The 19,279-nt window shown below is 47.1% G+C and overlaps 2 protein-coding genes and 1 pseudogene across 7 annotated transcripts in view; 1 reads left to right on the top strand and 2 right to left on the bottom strand.

The window, feature by feature from the left end:
- Positions 1-19,279, bottom strand: part of LOC103888720 (zinc finger protein 586) — an 85,364-nt gene that overhangs the window by 7,179 nt on the left and 58,906 nt on the right. For 2 of the 5 annotated variants that reach the window (XM_024236594.3, XM_024236595.3), the window contains exon 2: positions 237-363. The exons of 1 other annotated variant lie outside the window; for it this stretch is intronic. In XM_024236594.3, the coding sequence (XP_024092362.3) occupies positions 237-363 (127 nt within the window). Of the gene's footprint in view, positions 1-236; positions 364-8,849; positions 10,919-19,279 lie in introns of those variants that run through there. 2 more of the 5 variants (XM_024236593.3, XM_024236598.3) reach the window with 2 other exon arrangements.
- Positions 1-19,279, bottom strand: part of LOC112130069 (zinc finger protein 587) — a 99,016-nt gene that overhangs the window by 22,474 nt on the left and 57,263 nt on the right. The gene's annotated exons all lie outside the window — the stretch shown is intronic.
- LOC129052042 (peptidyl-prolyl cis-trans isomerase FKBP1A-like) lies at positions 12,254-13,308 on the top strand (annotated as a pseudogene).

Genomic DNA, 19,279 nt, shown 5'->3' with positions numbered 1-19,279 from the left:
GGTGGGCTTCTGACTGCGAATCCCTCCCTGGGCACCTGCAGTAAAGCAGGTGTTGGGGCTGCTCCAAGAAAGGAGTAGGGCAGTATATATACCTCAGTCCTACCAACCAAGAACCTACCCATAGAACTGAAGCAGGAAGCTGTGTCCATGCTCCTGACATGAGAAATTCTTGCCAATGGGGAAAGAGGGGGGAACAGAGACTAGCTCAGGTCACAGGGTGAGTGTGAGCAACTTACCCAGGGAGGACATAAGTGCCAGGTTCTCCAGGGTCACATCACGGTACAGGCATCTCTGAGCCTCACTAAGGAGATTCCATTCCTCCTGGGTAAATTTCACAGCCACGTCTTCAAAAGTCACTGTGCCCTGTTATGATGTTGACAGATGAAACTACAAACTGCCCCTATGCTGAGGTATCACAATCCATCTCTCCCACACATCTACTCTTTTACATCCTCCTCTCAAGTCCTCAAATCATAGGTGAAACTAGGCCCACTGGTCATGGGGTACAGCCCCCAACAACAATAGTTAGTTGAACAAATAGGTATCTAAGTGATGGCTGTGACATAAAGTCCACCCCCTCCTGACAGGCACTTCCCCTAGTATGGCCAAGGTCATGGAAAGCCCAGTGTGGCACCTTCAGCACAGCAGAGATACCCTCTCTGAATGCACCTCATTCTTTAGACTTCCAGGTACATTCCATGTCCATCCCCAGCTGACTGCCACACACCACTGGCCTCTCTCTGGCCTTTAAACAACTTAAAGTATCTTTTTTGTTTGTTTGTTTGAGATGGAGTCTCCCTCTGCTGCCAGGCTGGAATGCAGTGGCACAATCTCGGCTCACTGCAACCTCTGCCTCCTGGGTTCCATCGATTCTTCTGCCTCAGCCTCCTAAGTAGCTGGGACTACAGGCACCTGCCACCACATCTGGCTAATTTTTATATTTTTAGTAGAGACGGGGTTTCATCATGTTGGCCAGGATGGTCTTGATCTCTTAACCTCATGATCCATCTGCCTTGGCCTCCCAAAGTACTGGGATTACAGGCATGAGCCACTGTGCCTGGCCACAATTTAAAGTATCTTTTTTTTTCTTTTTTTGAGACGGAGTCTTGCTCTGTTGCCCAGGTGGGAGTGCAATGACACAATCTAGACTCACTGCAACCTCTGCCTCCTGGGTTCTCCTGAGGATTCTCCTGCCTCAGCCTCCTGAACAGCTGGGATTACAGGTGTGCACCACCACACCTGGCTAATTTTTGTATTTTTAGTAGAGACAGGATTCAATCACCATGTTGGCCAGGCTGGTCTCGGACTCCTGACTTTGTGATCCACCCACCTCAGCTTCCCAAAGCGCTGGGACTACAGGCATAAGGCACCATGTCTGGCCAACTTAAAGTATCTTAATTTCCTCCTTTGTCTTCTACAAGTGTGGGTTGAAATCCAATGTAGGTAAAACAAATGACATCTGATATTCTACAGATGTCGTCAAGAGCAGTTTCCAAATCAAACGTATTGAGCCAGGCACAGTGGCTTGCACCTGTAGTACCAGTGCTTTAGGAGGCTGAGCCAGGTGGATCGCCTGAGGTCAGGAGTTTGAGACCAGCCTGGCCAACATAGTGAAACCATGTCTCTACTAAAAATACAAAAAACTTGGCCGGGCGCATGGCTCACGCCTGTAATCCCAGCACTTTGGGAGTCTGAGGCGGGCAGATCACGAGGTCAGGAGATCAAGACCATCCTGCCTAACATGGTGAAACCCCATCTCTCCTAAAAATACAAAAAATTAGCCGGGCGTGGTGGCAGGTGCCTGTAGTCCCAGCTACTTGGGAGGCTGAGGCAGGAGAATGGCATGAACCTGGGAGGCAGAGCTTGCAGTGAGCCAAAATCGCACCACTGCACCCCAGCCTGGGCTACAGAGTGAGACTCCATCTCAAACAAAACAAAACCAAAAAAACAAAAAACAAAAAAAAACTAGCTGAGCATTTTGGTGGGCACCTGTGATCCCAGCTACTCGGGAGGCTGAGGCAGGAGAATTACTTGAATCAGGGAGGCGAAGATTGCAGTGAGTCAAGATTGTGCCATTGCACTCCACCCTGGGCAACAAGAGCAAAATTGTGTCTCAAAAAAAAAAGGTATCACATATATTAACAGCCTGATGAGAGGGACACCACTCACCACAGAGAGCCACAAGGGGGTTGCATTGTGGATAAGAGAGAGCAACCACGGCCATGGCATGCAAGCTTTGTAAGATGAAGACAGTGTAATGGCCTGATTCCCTCAGGAGGATGCCATTGACTTATTTGAACAACTCTGGACATACAAATGGAATTGAAACTCACTACAAACTATAATAGGAACTCTGCCTGGTCCCATTGATGGAAAGGCTTCAGAGGCTAGGATACATTCATTTTTTTTTTTTTTGTGACAGAGTCTCATTCTGTCACCCAGGCTGGAGTGGGGTGGTGCAAACTCAGCTCACTGCAACCTCCACCTCCTGGGTTCAAGCAATTCTCCTGCCTCAGCTCCTGAGTAGCTGGGATTATATGCATGTACCACCATGCCCGGTTAATTTTTGTATTTTTAGTAGAGATGGTGTTTCACCATATTGGGCAGGCTGCTTTCAAACTCCTGATGTCAAATGATCCACCCATCTCGGCCTCCCAAAGTGCTAGGATTATAGGCATGAGGCACTGCACCCGTTCAGATATATTACTTAAGAGAGTGAAGTGGCCAGTCATGGTGTCTCACACCTGTAATGCCAGGACTCTGAGAGGCTGAAGTGGAAGGACTGCTTGATCCTAGGAGTTCAAGAACAGCCTGGACAACAAGGGAAGACCCTGTTTCTACATACATACATGAGAGAAAAAATTTCAAATACATAAAAAGAGAGTTAAATGGGAAAGAAACCTGCACTCAGGCCATTTGTGGTCATACCAATATCACCAGGCATCCAGGTGGCAAATCGCATTGGGCCTTCATTTTTGGCCTTACATCACATCATGGCTGACACCATCCAGAGTGTGTATGGCCCATTCAAACTGATCCAATATTACCACAGAATTGCAAATCTATTGGATCCTAAAAGGAGTGGTAGTCTCAGGTAATTCTATGAAGGCCTCCTTGCATGGCTCCATAGAAACACAGAACCATGTGTGACTTCAGCTATCCATGACCCTATCCATGACCCTATTCCACTTCTGTGCTACACTTGCCAACCCCTCAGCAATGATTACCTTTCCCTCAATTACTCCTGTATTTCTGCCTGCATCTCATCTCTATTATCTCCATGGAAGTCTGCCCCATGACAAGCTATGCCCTCTGATACATCCTACATTCATTGTCACTTACCTCCCTCTCCTGTGTGAATGCATAACACAGGTTATGAATGCCAATAATGTCACCCAGGGACCCAGGCAAAACATCTAGTCCTCAGCCTCCAACCAGCCCTTTCTAGCTCCCTAAAAGATTTACTACCTTATTATGAAGTGTGTCCTCCAAAATGGGACCCATGGCTAACGCACCTTAGTCCACACTTTAGCTATCATATACTGGATGTCTCCAATATCAATTCCTTCCCAGATATCCCAACCTATGTGGACAAGCATCTCAGGGTCTGAGCATGGTGAAAACAACCCTCCTTATATCCCCAGTGGCTATTATGCCTACTCCCAACTTGCTCATCTCAGCTGATACAGCTTCTATCACTGCTGCTGCTAGGACCAAAAACCCTAGGGTTGCCGGGCATGGTGGCTCAAGTCTGTAATCCCAGCACTTTGGAAGGCTGAGGTGGGTGGATCACCTGAGGTCAGGAGTTCAAGACCAGCCTGACCAATACGGTGAAAAACTCTGTCTTTACTAAAATTACAAAAATTAGCCAAGCGTGATGGTGTGTGCCTGTAGTCCCAGCTACTTAGAAGGCTGAGGCAGGAGAATTGCTTGAACCTGGGAGGCAGAGGTTGCAGTGAGCAGAGATCAGGCTACTGCACTCCAGCCTGGTGACAGAACAAGACTCCACCTAAAACAAAAAACAAAAACAAAAAAACCCCAGTGTCATACCTGAAACCCTCTTGCTTGTCCTTACCAACCACATTAGAAAATCTAGCTGCTCCTTTACCAAATGTAAATCAGAATTCTAGCAACATCTCCTTGGCCAAGAATCATCCATTAAACCTCACCTGGATGACAGAATGAGCCTCAATGCTGTCTTCCTTCCTCCTCCCTTAACTCCATGTTCCTTTCTCCAATGTGGAGCCAGACAGAGAAGTAACATCACCTCCCCACTCTGATCAGTTTTATCTCTGAGCATTTCACATACTGCTACCAAATCCAGGGCTGACCTTCTAAGTGTTTACACAATTTCACTGAAATGGGAATACCTCCATACAACCTGTGCTATGGACTTAGGGCCTAGGGTTTAGGGTTTCTCTAGTGTTCCCGGTTGAAAGGACTGAGTTTGAGGTGCAACAGAGCAGGATGGTGGAATAGAAAGCTGCACCCATCATACCCTTAACAGAACACCATTTTTTTATTTTTTATTTTTGAGATAGAGTCTTGCTCTGTCACCAGGGCTGGAGTACAGTAGTGCTACCTTGGCTCACTGCAACCTCTGCCTCCTGGGTTCAAGCAATTCTCCCTAATTCTCCCTGCCTCAGCCTCCTAAGTAGCTGGGATTACAGGCACCTGCCACCACACCCGACTGATTTTTGTATTTTTAGTAGAGACATGGTTTTTCCATGTTGACCAGGCTGGTCTCAAATTCCTGACTTCAGTTGATCCACCTGCCTCAGCCTCCCAAATTGCTGGGATTATGGGCATGAGCCACCACACCCGGCCCAGAACACCAAATTTAAACACTATCAACACAGAAAAAAATCACCTTTGTAAGAACCAAAAACCAAATTAGCACTCACAGTGCCTGGATTTAATTTTGTATTACTGGAAATGGCACTAAAAGGGGCTGTAGAGTCTTGAGTTGCCAATACCACCCCTCCCCATCCCCCAGCAGTGCCTGCCTGTTGTGGAGAATCTGTGCTCCTGGGAAGGGAAAGTGCAGTCACTGTCAGATGTTGCACAGAACTCAGTGCTTCCCTGTCATAGCAGAAAGCAAAACTGGGCTGAACTCAATGGATGCCTACCCAGGGAGTAAGCATAGCAACCAGCCCAGCCAGAGGGGAATTGCCCACCCCAATGGTCAGGACTTGAGATCTGGCAAGCTCTGCCACTGAGGGCTGGAGGGCTCTGAAGTCCTAAATAAAATTGAAAGGCGGTCAAGGCCACAAGGACTGCAACCCCTAGGCATGTCCTGTGCTAAGCTGGGCTCCAAGTCAGTGGACCTGGTTGGGTTGGGGGAGCACAACCTACTGAGACACCAGTTGATGTAGCTAAGGGTGTGCTTGTGCCACCCCTCCTGCAACCCCAGGCTACATGGCTCCTTCCTTCCACTCGAGGAGAGGAGAAGGAACAGCAAAAAGAACTCTGTTTTGCAGTTTGGATGTCACCTCAGCCACAGGATAGGGCACTGGGCAAGGTTGTGAAGACCCATTCCAGGCCCACCCAGATAACATTTCTAGACACACTCTGGACCAAAACAGAACCCGCTGCCTTGAAGGGAAGAACTCAGTCATGGGAGGACCCATCACCTTGTGACTAAACAACCCTTGGACCCTGAATAACTAGCAGCAGTACCCAGGTAGTATGCGATGGCACTGGGTGAGACTCTGAGACATGCCAGCTTCACATGTAACACAGCACACTGCTAGCTGTGGTGGTTATGGTCGGAGACCCCACCTGCTTGAGAATAACAGAGGAAAAAGTAAAGGGGATCTTGCACCTCAGCTACCAGCTCAACCACAGAGGGATAGAGCACCAAGAAGCCTCTTGGGGTCCCTGATTCCAGGCCTTGGCTCATGGATGACATTGCTGGACCTGCCCTGGGTGAGTCTTGAAGAGTGAGCCTCAGACCAGGCAACACTCACCACAAGCTGACTGAAGAGCTCTTAGCCCTTAGTGGAACCTCAGTGGTAGTCTGACAGCACTCCCTGTGGGCCTGTGCTGGTGGTGGCCACAGAGTGAGGCTGCTCTGCCTGTGGAAAGGGGATGGAAGAGTGGGAAGGACTGTATCTTGTAGTTTGAGTGCCAGCTCAGCTGCAGTGCAAAGGAACACCAGGTAGATTTCTAAGGATTTTTACTCCAATCCCTGGCTCACGGATGGCATCTCTATACCATCCTGAGGTCTGGGGAACTCACCATCCTAAGGAGAAGGACATAAGCCTGTCTGGCTTTGCCACCTGCTGACTGTACAGGGCTAGGGCCTTGAGGGAACACAGGTGATAGCCTTGTAGTGGTTACAGGAGCCTTGGGTGAAACCCAGTGCTGTGCTGGTTTCAGCTCTCACCCAGCACAGTCCCAGTGGTGGTAGCTAAAGGGGTGCTTCTGTCCCAAACCCAGTTTCAGGCACTTCAGCACTGACAGAGAGATGCTGGGACAAAGTGAGGGAAGACCCAACAAAAGTCTCTACCTGTTAATCCAGGGAAATCTTTCAGATCTTATTCAAGACCACAAAGGTGGTATAGCTCTCTGAGTCTGCAAGAGTCACAGCATTACTGAGTGTGAGGTTCCCCCTAAAGTAGATTCAGCTTAGATCACAACACCCAAGTCCTTTCAAATACCTGGAAAGTCTTCCTAAGAAGGACAGGTACAAATGAGCCCAGACTGTGAAGACCACAATAAACACCTAACTGTTTAATGCCCAGACACTGACAAATATCTACAAGCATCAACGTCATCCAGGAAAATGTGACCTCACCAAACAAACTAAATAAAGCACCAAAGACCAATCCTGGAGAAACAGAGATATGTGACCTTTCAGACAGATAATTCAAGATAGCTATTTTGAGGAAATTCAAAGAAATTCAAGACAAACACAGAGAAAGAATTCAGAATTCTATAAGATAAATTCAGCAAAGAAATTAAAATAATTAAACAGAATTGGCCGGGCACAGTGGCTCATGCCTGTAATCCCAGCACTTTGGGAGGCCGAGGTGGGCAGATCACGATGTCGAGAGATTGAGACCATCCTGGCCAACATGGTGGAACCCTGTCTCTACTACAAATACAAAAATAAGCTGGGCATAGTAGTGCATGCCTGTAGTCCAAGCTACTTGGGAGGCTGAGGCAGGAGAACTGCTTGAACCTGGGAGGCTTGGGAGGCTGAGGCAGGAGAACAGCATGAACCCAGGAGGTGGAGCTTGCAAGTGAGCCGAGATCGTGCCACTGCATTCCAGTTTGGGTGATAGAGCAAGACTGTCTCAAAAAAAAAAAGAAAAAAAAAAAGAAAAAGACAATTTGTATTTCACAGGGCACTCTGCTATAAAGGGTAAGATGTTTTGTTTAGTAAACAAAAAAATAAAGATGGCCAGGAGTGGTGGCTCACAGCTGTAATCCCAGCACTTTGGGAGGCTGAGGCGAGCGTATTGCCTGAGCTCGGGAGTTCGAAACCAGCCTAGGCAACATGCGAAACCCGTCTCTACTAAAAATACATAAAATTAGCTGGGCATGGTGGCAGGTGTCTGTAATCCCAGCTACTCAGGAGGCTGAAGCAGGAGAATCGCTTGAACCTGGTAGGCAGAGGTTGCAGTGAGCCAAGATCACGCCACTGCACTCCAGCCTGGGTGACAGACTGAGACTCTGTCTCAAAAAATAAATAAATAAATAAAATAAGCTGGGCTCGGTGGCTCACACCTGTAATCCCAGCATTTTGGGAGGCCGAGGCAGGTGAATCACCTGAGATCAGGTGTTCGAGACCAGCCTGACCAACATGGAGAAACTCTGTCTCTACTAAACATACAAAAAATTAGCCAGGTGTGGTGGCACATGCATGCAATGCCACCTACTCAGGAGGCTGAGGCAGGAGAATCACTTGAACCCAGGAGGCGGAGATTGCAGTGAGCTGAGATCACACCATTGCACTCCAGCCTGGGCAACAAGAGTGAAACTCCGTCTCAAAAAAATAAAAAATAAAGACTGCATCTAACTAGGTAAGGTCACCAACAAACACACTCTTCCACTATCAGTTCTCACTAGAGGATTCTGTGATGTAATGCCCAACCTTGTTTTTACTAGCCCTGTTTTTAGACTCCTTTTCCTTTAATCACCTAGCCTTGTTTCCACCTGAACTGACTCTCCTTTAGCTAAGAGAGCCAGACAGACTCCATCTTGGCTCTTTCACTGGCAGCCCCTTCCTCAACGACTTAACTGGTGCAAGCTGACTCCCAGCACATCCAAGAATGCAATTAACTGATAAGATACTGTGGCGAGCTATATCCACAGTTTCCAGGAATTTGTCCGATTGATAATGCCCAAAGCCCCACATCTATCACCTTGTAATAGTCTTAAAGCCCCGGTACCTGGAACTGTCTGCTTTCCTGTAACCATTTATCCTTTTAACTTTTCTTGCCTACTTTACTTCTGTAAAATTGTTTTAACTAGACCCCCCCTCCCCTTTCTAAACCAAAGTATAAAAGAAAATCTAGCCGCTTCTTTGGGGCCGCGAGAACTTTGAGCGTTACCCATCTCTTGGCCACCAGCTAAATAAACGGACTCTTTTTTTTTTTTTAATAAACGGACTTTTAATTCGTCTCAAAGCATGGCATTTTCTCTAACTCCCTCAGGTACAACAGTGACTATAAAAGATTAGGTCTTCAGCAGCTCAAAAGGGCCGTCCTGACAGTCACTCCTAATAAAAACTCAGCATCTGTTGCCTATGGCTCTGCCACCTCAAAGACTCTTCCTTGCAAGACTACAGGCTTTTGGGTGATGATGAGGTGACCTGAGGGCATGGAAGGCACCACAATTACCTGAGCAGAGAGCCTCAGCGTGGCCGCCATCGCCATCGAACCACGTGGTTTTAAGCAGGGTTGGGAGGAGAAGGCGACCAGCCAGGAGATATGGGCATGACGGTCCCTATCCTGGCCCAGGGGTGGGTCACCCTCGGCGCCGTCACAGAGCTCCAGAGTCGCCTCTGTGCAGCAGAGGGCAACTGTTCTCCACCTTCTGGATTCAGTTACTGCAGTGCCGACCTAGCGCTCAGGAGCCTCTCTGACAAATAAACACAACACCAATCAAAATGGCCGCCACCAGAGGGCGCCGGAAGTCCGGACCCATTGTCACGTGCACACAGGAAACGCCTTTATTCTGAGCCCCCATGGCTCTTCCACTCTGTCATTCCATGCGGAGTTTTCTGGGTAATGTAGTTCCCTAGGTAACAAGGAGGGTAAAGGGCGCAATTCCCAGAGGCGCTTCTGCAGGAAAAGCCCAGCTCCACCTCAGGAGTATCCTTAAGATGTGCATCCTGACTGGTATGGTGGCTCCCGCCTGTAATTCCACCAGTTTGGGAGGCCAAGTCAGAAGGATCATTTGAGGCCAGGAGTTAGAGATTAGCCTGAGCAACAAAGTAAAATCTTGTTTGAAGGGGGCCTGCCCCTCCATACCTGTGGGTATTTCTCATCAGGTGGAGATGAGAGACTGAGAAAAGAAATTAGACAGAGAGAAAAAGTATAGAGAAAGAATAGTGGGCCCAGGGGACTGGCACATTCAGCATGCGAGGACCTTCACCGGCGCCGGTCTCTGAGTTCCCTCAGTATTTACTGATCATTATTTTTACTCTCTTGGTGAGGGGAGTGTGGCAGGGCAACAGGGTGATGGTGGGGAGAAGGTCAGCAGGGAAACATGTGAGCAAAGGAATCTGTATCATGAATAAGTTCAAGGAAAGGTACTGTGCGTGGATGTGCATGTAGGCCAGATTTATGTTTCACTTTACACAAACATCTCAGTGTAGCAAAGAGCAACAGAGCAGTATTGCTGCCAGCATATCTCACTTATAGCCACAGGGCAGTTTTCTCCTATCTCAGAATACAATGAATGAGAATGGTTGGCTTTACACCATGACATTCCATTCCCAGGAATGAGCAGGAGACAGAAGCCTTCCAGTTATCTCAACTGCAAAGAGGCCTCCCTCTTTCACTCCTCCTCAGCACAGACCCTTTACGGGTGTCCGGCTGGGGGATGTAAGGTCTTTCCTTTCCCATGAGGCCATATCTCAGGCTGTCTCAGTGGGGGAAACCTTGGACAATACCCAGGCTTTCTCAGGCAGATGTTCCTGCAGCTTTCTGCAGTGCATTGTGTCCCTGGTTAATAGAGAATGGAGAATGGTGATGACTTTTACCAAGCATACTGCCTGCAAACATATTGTTAAAAAGGAACATCCTGCACAGCCCTAAATCCCTTAAACCTTGATTCAATACAGTTAATTTCTGTGAGCACAGGGTTGGGGCTAAAGTTACAGATTAACAGCATCTCAAAGCAGAACAATTTTTCTCAATACTGATCAAAATGGAGTTTCTTATGTCTTCCTTTTCTACATAGACACAGTAACAATCTGATCTCTTTTCCCCATATCCTGTCTCTGCAAAAAATAAAAAATATTACTGGGGTGAGGTCGGGCGGGCCAGTGGTCCCAGCTGCCCCAAGGTTGGGGTTAGGGTTAGGGAGCCCAGCTCAGGAGTTTGAAGCTGCGGTAAGCCGAGATCGTGCCGCTGCACTCCAGCCTAGGCAACAGAGTGAGACTTCTTCTCTAAAAAATAAAAATAAGGGCTGGGTGTGGGTGGCTCACACCTGTAATCCCAGCACTTTCGGAGGCCAAGGCGGATGGATCACCTGAGGTCAGGAGTTCAAGTCCAGTCTGGCCAACATGGTGAAACCCCGTCTCTACTAAAAATACAAAAATTAGCTTGGCATGATGGCACGTGCCTATAATCCCAGCTACTCAGGAGGCTGAGGCAGGGGAATCTCTGGAACCCAGGAGGCAGAGGTTGCAGTGAGCTGAGATTGTGCCACTGCACTCCAGCCTGGGTGACAGAGCAAGACTCTGTATTGGAAAAAAATAAAATTATATAAATAAATAAATAAATAAATAAATAAATAAATAAAAGATTGCAGATCTTTCTACTGGGCAGAGGATCATCCTGCCTTTCCTTAAAACTCCTATTGAGATTTCTTGGGATTATTGGCTGTAGCTGATTACCGTAGTGTATGGAAAAATATTATTTCAGAGTTAGTGTAGGTGCTCCCAAAGGCTATAGATCTAAATTCACCTATCATTTCAAGTGGTCCTTTGATGCAAAATTCTGCCACTGGAAGCAGAGATTAATGCAAAGGTTAATAACCATTATTGTATTGTCAAAATGAATGTGTAAACACCCAGCAGGTTCATTTTGCCCACTGCCCAGATAGAGCCAATTTATCAGGACAGGAGAATTGTAAAAGAAAGTTTGATTCACACAGAGTTGGATGAACAGCAGACTACAGTCTTATTAATATTACTCAAATCAGTCTTCCTGAAAACTTTGAGACTGGGTTTTTTTTGTTTATTTGTTTGTTTTTTGAGATGGAGTTTTGCTCCTGTTGCCCAGGCTGGAGTGCAAGGTCATGATCTCGGTTCACTGCAACCTCCACCTCCTGAGACTGGGGTTTTTTAAGGATAATTTGGTAGATAGGGGGCCATGGAATGGGCAGTCCTAATTGGTTGGGTTGGAGATGAAATCATAGGTATAGCAGGACAAGCCACAAACTAAACCCCTCAGACACCGAGTTAAAGAAGGAAGGGCTTTATTCAGCTGGGAGCTTCGGCAAGACTCACATCTCCAACAACTGAGCTCCCCAAGTGAGCAATTCCCATCCCTTTTACGGGCTCACAACTCTAAGGGGGTCTGTGTGAGAGGGTCGTGATCAATCAAGCAAGCAGGGGGTATGTGACTGGGGTCTGCATGCACTGGTAATTAGAACAGAACAGGACAGGGATTTTCACAGTGCTTTTCTATACAATGTTTGTAATCTATATAACATAACTGATTAGGTCAGGGTTCGATTTTTCTTTTTTTTGAGATGAGTCTCGCTCTGTCGCCCAGGCTGGAGTGCAGTGGCGCGATTTTGGCTCACTGCAAGCTCCGCCTCCTGGGTTCACGCCATTCTCCTGCCTCAGCCTCCTGAGTAGCTGGGACTACAGGCACCCGCCACCATGCCCAGCTAATTTTTTGTATTTTTAGTAGAGATGGGGTTTCACCATGTTAGCCAGGATGGTCTCGATCTCCTGACCTCGTGATCTGCCCTCCTCAGCCTCCCAAAGTGCTGGGATTACAGGTGTGAGCCACCGCACCTGGCCAAAAAAAAAAAAAGTCCGGGCCCTGTGGCTCATGCCTGTAACCCCAGCACTTTGGGCAGAGGTGAGGAGATCACGAGGTTAAGAGCTACAGACTATCCTGGCCAACATGGTGAAACCCCGTCTCTACTAAAAATACAAAAATTAGCTGGGCATGGTGGCACATGCCTGTAATCCCAGCTACTGGGGAGGCTGAGGAAGGAGAATCGCTTGAATCCAGGAGGCAGAAGTTGCTGTGAGCCAAGATCGTGCCACTGCACTCCAGCCTGGGTGACAAAGCGAGGCTCTGTATCGAAAAAAAAAAAGCCAAGGGTCTAGCTAGAGCTGTGGAACTGCCACCAGGTTGCTGTTGGTCCACACTGCCTGTTGCACTACCCACCCACCCAGCATCAGCCACCGCCATGGGAGTGCAGGTGGAAACCATCTCCCCAGGAGAGGAGCTCACCTTCCTGAGGCACAGCCAGACCTGCGTGGTGCACTATACCGGGATGCTTGAAGATGGAAAGAAATTTGATTCCTCCAGGGACAGAAACAAGCCCTTTAATTTTATGCTAGGAAAGCAGGAGGTGATCCGAGGCTGGGAAAAAGGGTTGCTTAGATGAGTGTGGGTCAGAGAGCCAAACTGACTATATCTCCAGATTCTGCCTATGGTGCCACTGGGCACCCAGGTATCATCCCACCACATGCCACTCTCATCTTCATTGTGGAGCTTCTAAAACTGGAATGAAGGGAATGGCCTCCTCCCTCAGCTCCCTGTTCTTGGATCTGCCATGGAGAGATCTGGTGCCTCCAGACACTGCGCATGAATTCATATGAAGCTTTTCCTGACATTCCAGTACACTCTGTATAGACATCTGCCCTGACTGAATGTGTTCTGTCACTCAGCTTTGCTTCTGACACCTTCCATTTCCTCTTCCCCCTTCTCCTTGTGTGTGTGTTTACCTAAACTATATGCCATAAACCTCAAGTTACTCATTTTATTTTGTTTTCATTTTGGGGTGAAGATTCAGTTTCAGTCTTTTGGATCTAGGTTTCCAATTAAGTTCATGGTCAAGTATCAACAGCACAAGTGATAGATTCACTTTATAATAGGAATTGGTGTTGGGGGAGTTGCAAGAATTATTTTAATTTTTTAGATGAAATTTTTATCTATTAGATACTAAACATTCTTTCTGCTGTGCTGCAAAGCCATAGCAGATTTGAGGTGCTGTTGAGGGATTAACTATTGTCCAAGTTGAGAGATGTCCTTGGGTTAAATTAAAATCCCTACCTACAACCAAGGTGGTGATGGGGAGAGCCTTTGCTTCCACCAGTCCCACCCCACCCTCCCTTTAAGCCCCTGCCTTTGAAAGTAGATCATGTACACTGCAATGCTGGACACTGCTGGTACCTGTCCCTGGTCCAGCAGGGACCTCTGAAGCTTCTTTGTTGCCTGGCTTATTTTTTTTTCCATCCTGTGGTTTTTCTAATGGACTTTCTGGAATTTTGTAATCTCATAACTTTCTAAGCTCCATCATTTCCTAAATCTTAAGAACTTTAACTGACAGTTTAAATTGAAGATGCTGTTTGTAGACTTCACATCCAATGAAAGCCCAGTCATCGCCGGGCATGGTGGCTCACGCCTGTAATCTCAGCAGTTTGGGAAGCCAATGTGGGTGGATCACCTGAGGTTGGGGGTTCATGACTAGCCTGATCAACATGGAGAAACCTGGTCTCTACTAAAAATACAAAATTAGCCGGGCATGATTGTGCATGCCTGTAATCCCAGGTACTTGGGAGGCTGAGGCAGAATTGCTTGAACTGGGAGGCAGAGGTTGTGGTGGGCCGAGATCGTGCCATTGATTGCACTCCAGCCTGGGCAACAGGAGCAAAACTCCATCTCAAATTAAAAAAAAAAAAAAAAAAAAAAAGGAAGCCTAGCCATAAAAAGGATCCTCGAATATTTTCTGAAGAAAATGATACTGGGGGCCAGGCACAGTGGCTCATGCCTGTAATCCTAGCACTTTGGGAGGCCTAGGCAGGTGGATCACCTGAGGTCAGGAGTTCAAGACCAGCCTGACCAACAGGGTGAAACCCTGTCTCTACTAAAAATATTAAAAAGTAGCCAGGTGTGGTGGCAGCCACCTGTAATCCCAGCTACTCCAGAGGCTGAGGCAGGATAATCGCTGGAACCCAGGAGGTGGAGGTTGCAGTGAGCCGAGATTTCACCATTGCACTCCAGCCTGGGCAATGAGAGCAAAACTCCATCTCACACTTGATCTTAGCCAAAAGGTGGAGAAGCATTGAACCAAAGCCACTGTACCTGGGTGGGAAAGTTCTTTATAGATTTATAGTTCTTCTTTATAGATTATTTCTTGCTAAGTGTTGAAAAGAGAATTATAATTATCTAAAGAGGATTAATTCATCACTTAGGAAAAGTAGAGGCTAGTAAGAGGAAGTTACTTCTTTTAGAGTATGTGATTCAAAGGAAAAAATGTGATACATCAAACATACACAAACTGGCTAAACATTTCTAGGTACATATTGATTTATAAGCCACTGTAAGATTCAACACAATGAGGAAATTACTGGTGTAATAAAAATAACTGAGAGAATGAAGGGGTGGCCTGCCCCTCCACACCTGTGGGCATTTCTCATCAGGTGGGATGAGAGACTGAGAAAAGAAATAAGAGACAAAGTATAGAGGGAGAAAAGTGGGCCCAGGGGGCCAGCGCTCAGCATATGGAGGAACCCTGCTGGCACTGGTCTCTGAGTTCCCTCAGTATTTATTGATCATTATCTCTACCATCTCAGAGAGGGGGATGTGGCAGGACAACAGGGTAATAGAGGGGAGAGGGTCAGCAGGAAAACATGTGAACAAATGTCTCTGCATCATAAACAAGGTAAAGAAAAAAGTGCTGTGCTTTTGATGTGCAGATACATAAACATCTCAATGCATTAAAGAGCAGTATTGTCTCCAGCATGTCTCACCTCCAGCCCTAAGGTGGTTTTCTCCTATCTCAGTAGATGGAATATACAATTGGGTTTTACATAGAGACATTCCATTGCCCAGGGATGAGCAGGAGACAGATGCCTTCCTCTTATCTCAACTGCAAAGAGGCCTTCCTTTTTCACTAATCCTCCTCAGCACAGACCCTTTACAGGTGTCAGGCTGGGGGAACAGTAAGATCTTTCCCTTTCCAAGAGGCCATATCTCAGGCTGTCTCAGTTGGGGGAGACCTTGGACAATACCCAGGCTTTCTTGGGCAGAGGTCCCTGCAGTCTTTTGCAGTGCATTCTGTCCCTGGGTAACCCAGATTGGAGAATGGCGATGACTTTTACCAAGCATACTGCCTGCAAACACATTTTTACCAAGGCACATCCTGCACAACCCTAAATCCATTAAACCTTGAGTCAATACAGCACATGTTTCTGTGAGCACAGGGTTGGGGCTAGGGTTACAGATTAACAGCATCTCAAGGCAGAAGAATTTTTCTTAGTACAGATCAAAATGGAGTTTCTTATGTCTTCCTTTTTATCATAGACACAGTAACAGTCTGATCTCTCTTTCTTTCCCCCAGAGGAACCCTGCCTCATTGCCTTGATAAAAAGGGTTCTTAGGCTAGGATACATTATTCAAGAGAGCAGAGTGGGAATGAGATTTGTACTCACACCTTTTAAGGTTGTCCCACTATCACAAGATGTCAAAGTGACACATCATATTGGGCCTTCAATTCTGGCCTTATACCAAACTGTGGATAAGCATCCAGACTATGCTTGACAAATACAAATAGAATCCAATATTAACACAGTATTTCCATGGTTTACAATAACAGTGGTAATCCCAAATCATCCTGTGAATGTCTCCCAGAATGACTCCATAGCCATACAGAACCACATGTGGCTTCAGATATCCATGGCCCTATTCCACTTCTGTGCTGCACCAGCTGAGACCTCAGCTGTAGCAACCCTCCTCTGTCCACCTAATGCCGTTTAAAGCCCAGCCCCTGGATTTGTGAACCAAACCACATCTACTATCACAGATGAGCATATTTTTCACTGCCCATATGCGCCAGGCTGAATGAAACTCCCCAGGCACTCTCAAAGTCATCTCAAAACGTTTGTGAGTCCAGACAGTGATAAATAGTTACAACTTTGGCACCAACTCAGGCCTGAGTGTCATCTTCCCTGAATTACTCCTATGCTTCTGCATGCATCTATCTCTTGTCTATTCTCTCCTCAGATGTCTATGTCCCCTTCAAAACTCTACTATCTGATACATCCTGCCATGATGGTCACTCACACCCTCTCAGGTGTTTAGGAAGACCAATAACATCGCTCAGGGATGTAAGGAAGAGATCCACTCCTCAGCCTGTAATCACACCTTCCTGGCCCCTGAAAAGATTTACCACCATAATCTGAAGCTTGTCCTCCTAAATGGACCCATAACTAACTTACTGTAGTTCACCCATTAGCTTGCATATATTGGATGTCTCCAGTATCAACACCCTCCCAGATATCCCACCCTGTATGTCTAGTTATTCATTTGATGCCACCACTTATTGGTCTCTGATTCTTCACATGGCCAAAACAACCCTCTTGATATCCACAGTGAATATTGTGTCAATACCAACTTCATCTCAGCTGACACAGCGTCCATGGTTACAGCTGCAAAGATCAAAAACCTTGGGCTCATGCCCGATTCCTCTTTCATGCTCTTATCACCCACATTAGAAAACCTAGCTGTCGGCCAGGCACGGTGTCTCACACCTGTAATCCCAGCACTTTGGGAGGCTGAGGCGTGCGGATCACCTGAGGTCAGGAGTTCAAGACCAGCCTAACCAACATGGAGAAACCCCATCTCTACTAAAAATACAAATTAGCCAGGGTGGTTGTGCATGCCTGTAATCCCAGCTACTGGGGAGGCTGAGGCAGGAGAATCACTTGAACCCGGGAGGCAGAAGTTGCGGTGAGCTGAGATCGCGCCATTGCACTGCAGCCTGGGCAACAAAAGCAAACTCCATCTCAAAAAAAAAAAAAAAGAAAAGAAAAAGAAAACCTAGCTGTCTGCCAGGTATGGTGGCTCATGCCTGTAATCCCAGCACTTTGGGAGGCCGAGGCAGGCAAATCATCTGAGGTCAGGAGTTCGAGACCAGCCTGGCCAACATGGTGAAACCTCGTCTCTACTAAAAATACAAAAATTAGCCAAGTGTGGTGGTTCATGCCTGGTATCCCAACTACTCGGAAGACTGAGGCAAGAGAATCACTTGAACCCTGGAGGCGGAGGTTCCAGTGAGCAGAGATCCTGCCATTGCACTCCAGCCTGGGCGAGAAGACTGAAACTCTGTCTCAAAAAGAAAAAAAGAAAGAAAGAAAACCTAGCTGTCTCTTTACCAAAAGTGAACCCTGAATCCAGACCCATGTGATTTACCACATATCTGATCCATTAACCCTCACTTGGATTATGGCAGGAGCCTTATCTCTGACCTTTCTTCGGCTTCCCTCAACCCACAGTCTACGCAACAAGGTCCAACCCGATGAAGGCTGTAGCCAGATAGAACTGTGGTAATATCACCTCCTGACTTTGATCAGTTTTATCTCTATGCATTTCACAACCTGGTAGCAACTCTGGGTTAATCTTACAAGGGTGTTTACATTGGTTGACAGAAATGGGAATACCTACATATAACCTGTCATGGACTTGGTATCCTGGGTTGAGATTCTCCAGGGTCCTCAGATCAAAGGACTGAAAAAATGGCACTTAAGAGTCCCAGGACACCACAAGCTAGAGAACCTGTAGATGGGGTCAGGAACAATGAGGGAATGGAACACCCTCCACTTTCCTGTGTGGGTTCCCTAAGTGCTTCTGCAGCCAGGAGTGCCTGAGGGGAGAGGCAGACATTACAAACATGTCATTGGATTTGATAAGCTCAGGCCTCCCTGAACCCTTTCTTGTCCCTGGAGCCAGGTGGCACTCAGGCTGGTTGTCTGACCTCCTTGTCTCAGTGCAAAATGTCATCTCTACCACCTATGTGAGCTACAAAAAGGATTCAACCTCCCAAGGCCCCAAAGTCCTCATCCCCTCTCTCTACAATGTTCTTCCTTTGATTGGCCTTTGGGAAACCTTAAAAGCCTGGATTTGGATCATGTCCCTCCTTTCTTCAACTCTCCATGGCTTCTAGCATTCTCATGATGAATGCACAGCCCTCAGCCTGTGTGCTCTTCCAGGAGTAGCTCCGCCTCACACTTTGTTCCCGACAGGTGCCTGTGGACCCCAGGTTCTATCCTCCCAGCTGCCTCCATCTCCAGGCCATCACCCAGGCCCCTCCTTGTGCCCGTTGCTCTCCCCACCGCATCCCACTGATGTCAGATACAGGTGAAACCGTCTTTGCAAAATTACAACTGAGGAAATTGTGACAGTGAAAGAAATCAGACCTAACCGACTCCATCTTGCTTTTAACCTTTAAGCTGTCCTTGTTCATTCCTGGGCACAGGCTGAATTAACTTAGGGAAGGAATTCAGTTCATGGTTTCACTCTGAAACAAAATTGATAATAGCCCTTTCCTGAAAAGACCCCCTTCTTGCCTGGGGACCAGCCTGCCTTTGCAGGACTAGCAGTTTAGCTACAAGATTAGAAATTACCATTTAGGGGTCATGTAGCTTCGGGCTCCAAGAGTCCGAACCTCCCCAAATTGCTCCTGAAGATAACATACTATTGTAAAAGCTAAGATCAGTGCTTGAGGTATTTTGGAGATCCTACACTGGATGGGTCAGCTGACAACACACAGACAGGTAATCTGGGTCAATCAGTTCTCCCATCCCAACCAGAACAGAAAACAGCATGAAAAACTTACTTCAACCCTCTATAAATCCATCTCCAACCTGACCGTTCAGCACTCCCCACTTCCCAAGCCCCTACCCGCCAAACTAACTTTGAAAATTCTGATCCAGGAATGCTCGGGCAGACTGATTTGAATAATAATAAAACTCCTGCCTCCCGAACAGCCAGCTCTGCGTGAATTACTATTTCTCCATTGCAATTCCCCAGTCTTCATAAATCGGCTCTGTCTAGGCAGCTGGCAAGGTGAACCC

The sequence above is a fragment of the Pongo abelii genome, chromosome 20 (assembly GCF_028885655.2).
Source record: "Pongo abelii isolate AG06213 chromosome 20, NHGRI_mPonAbe1-v2.0_pri, whole genome shotgun sequence".
NCBI lineage: Eukaryota > Metazoa > Chordata > Mammalia > Primates > Hominidae > Pongo > Pongo abelii.
Note: the sequence above shows the minus strand (reverse complement) of the source record. Positions and strands in the feature narration are given on the sequence as shown.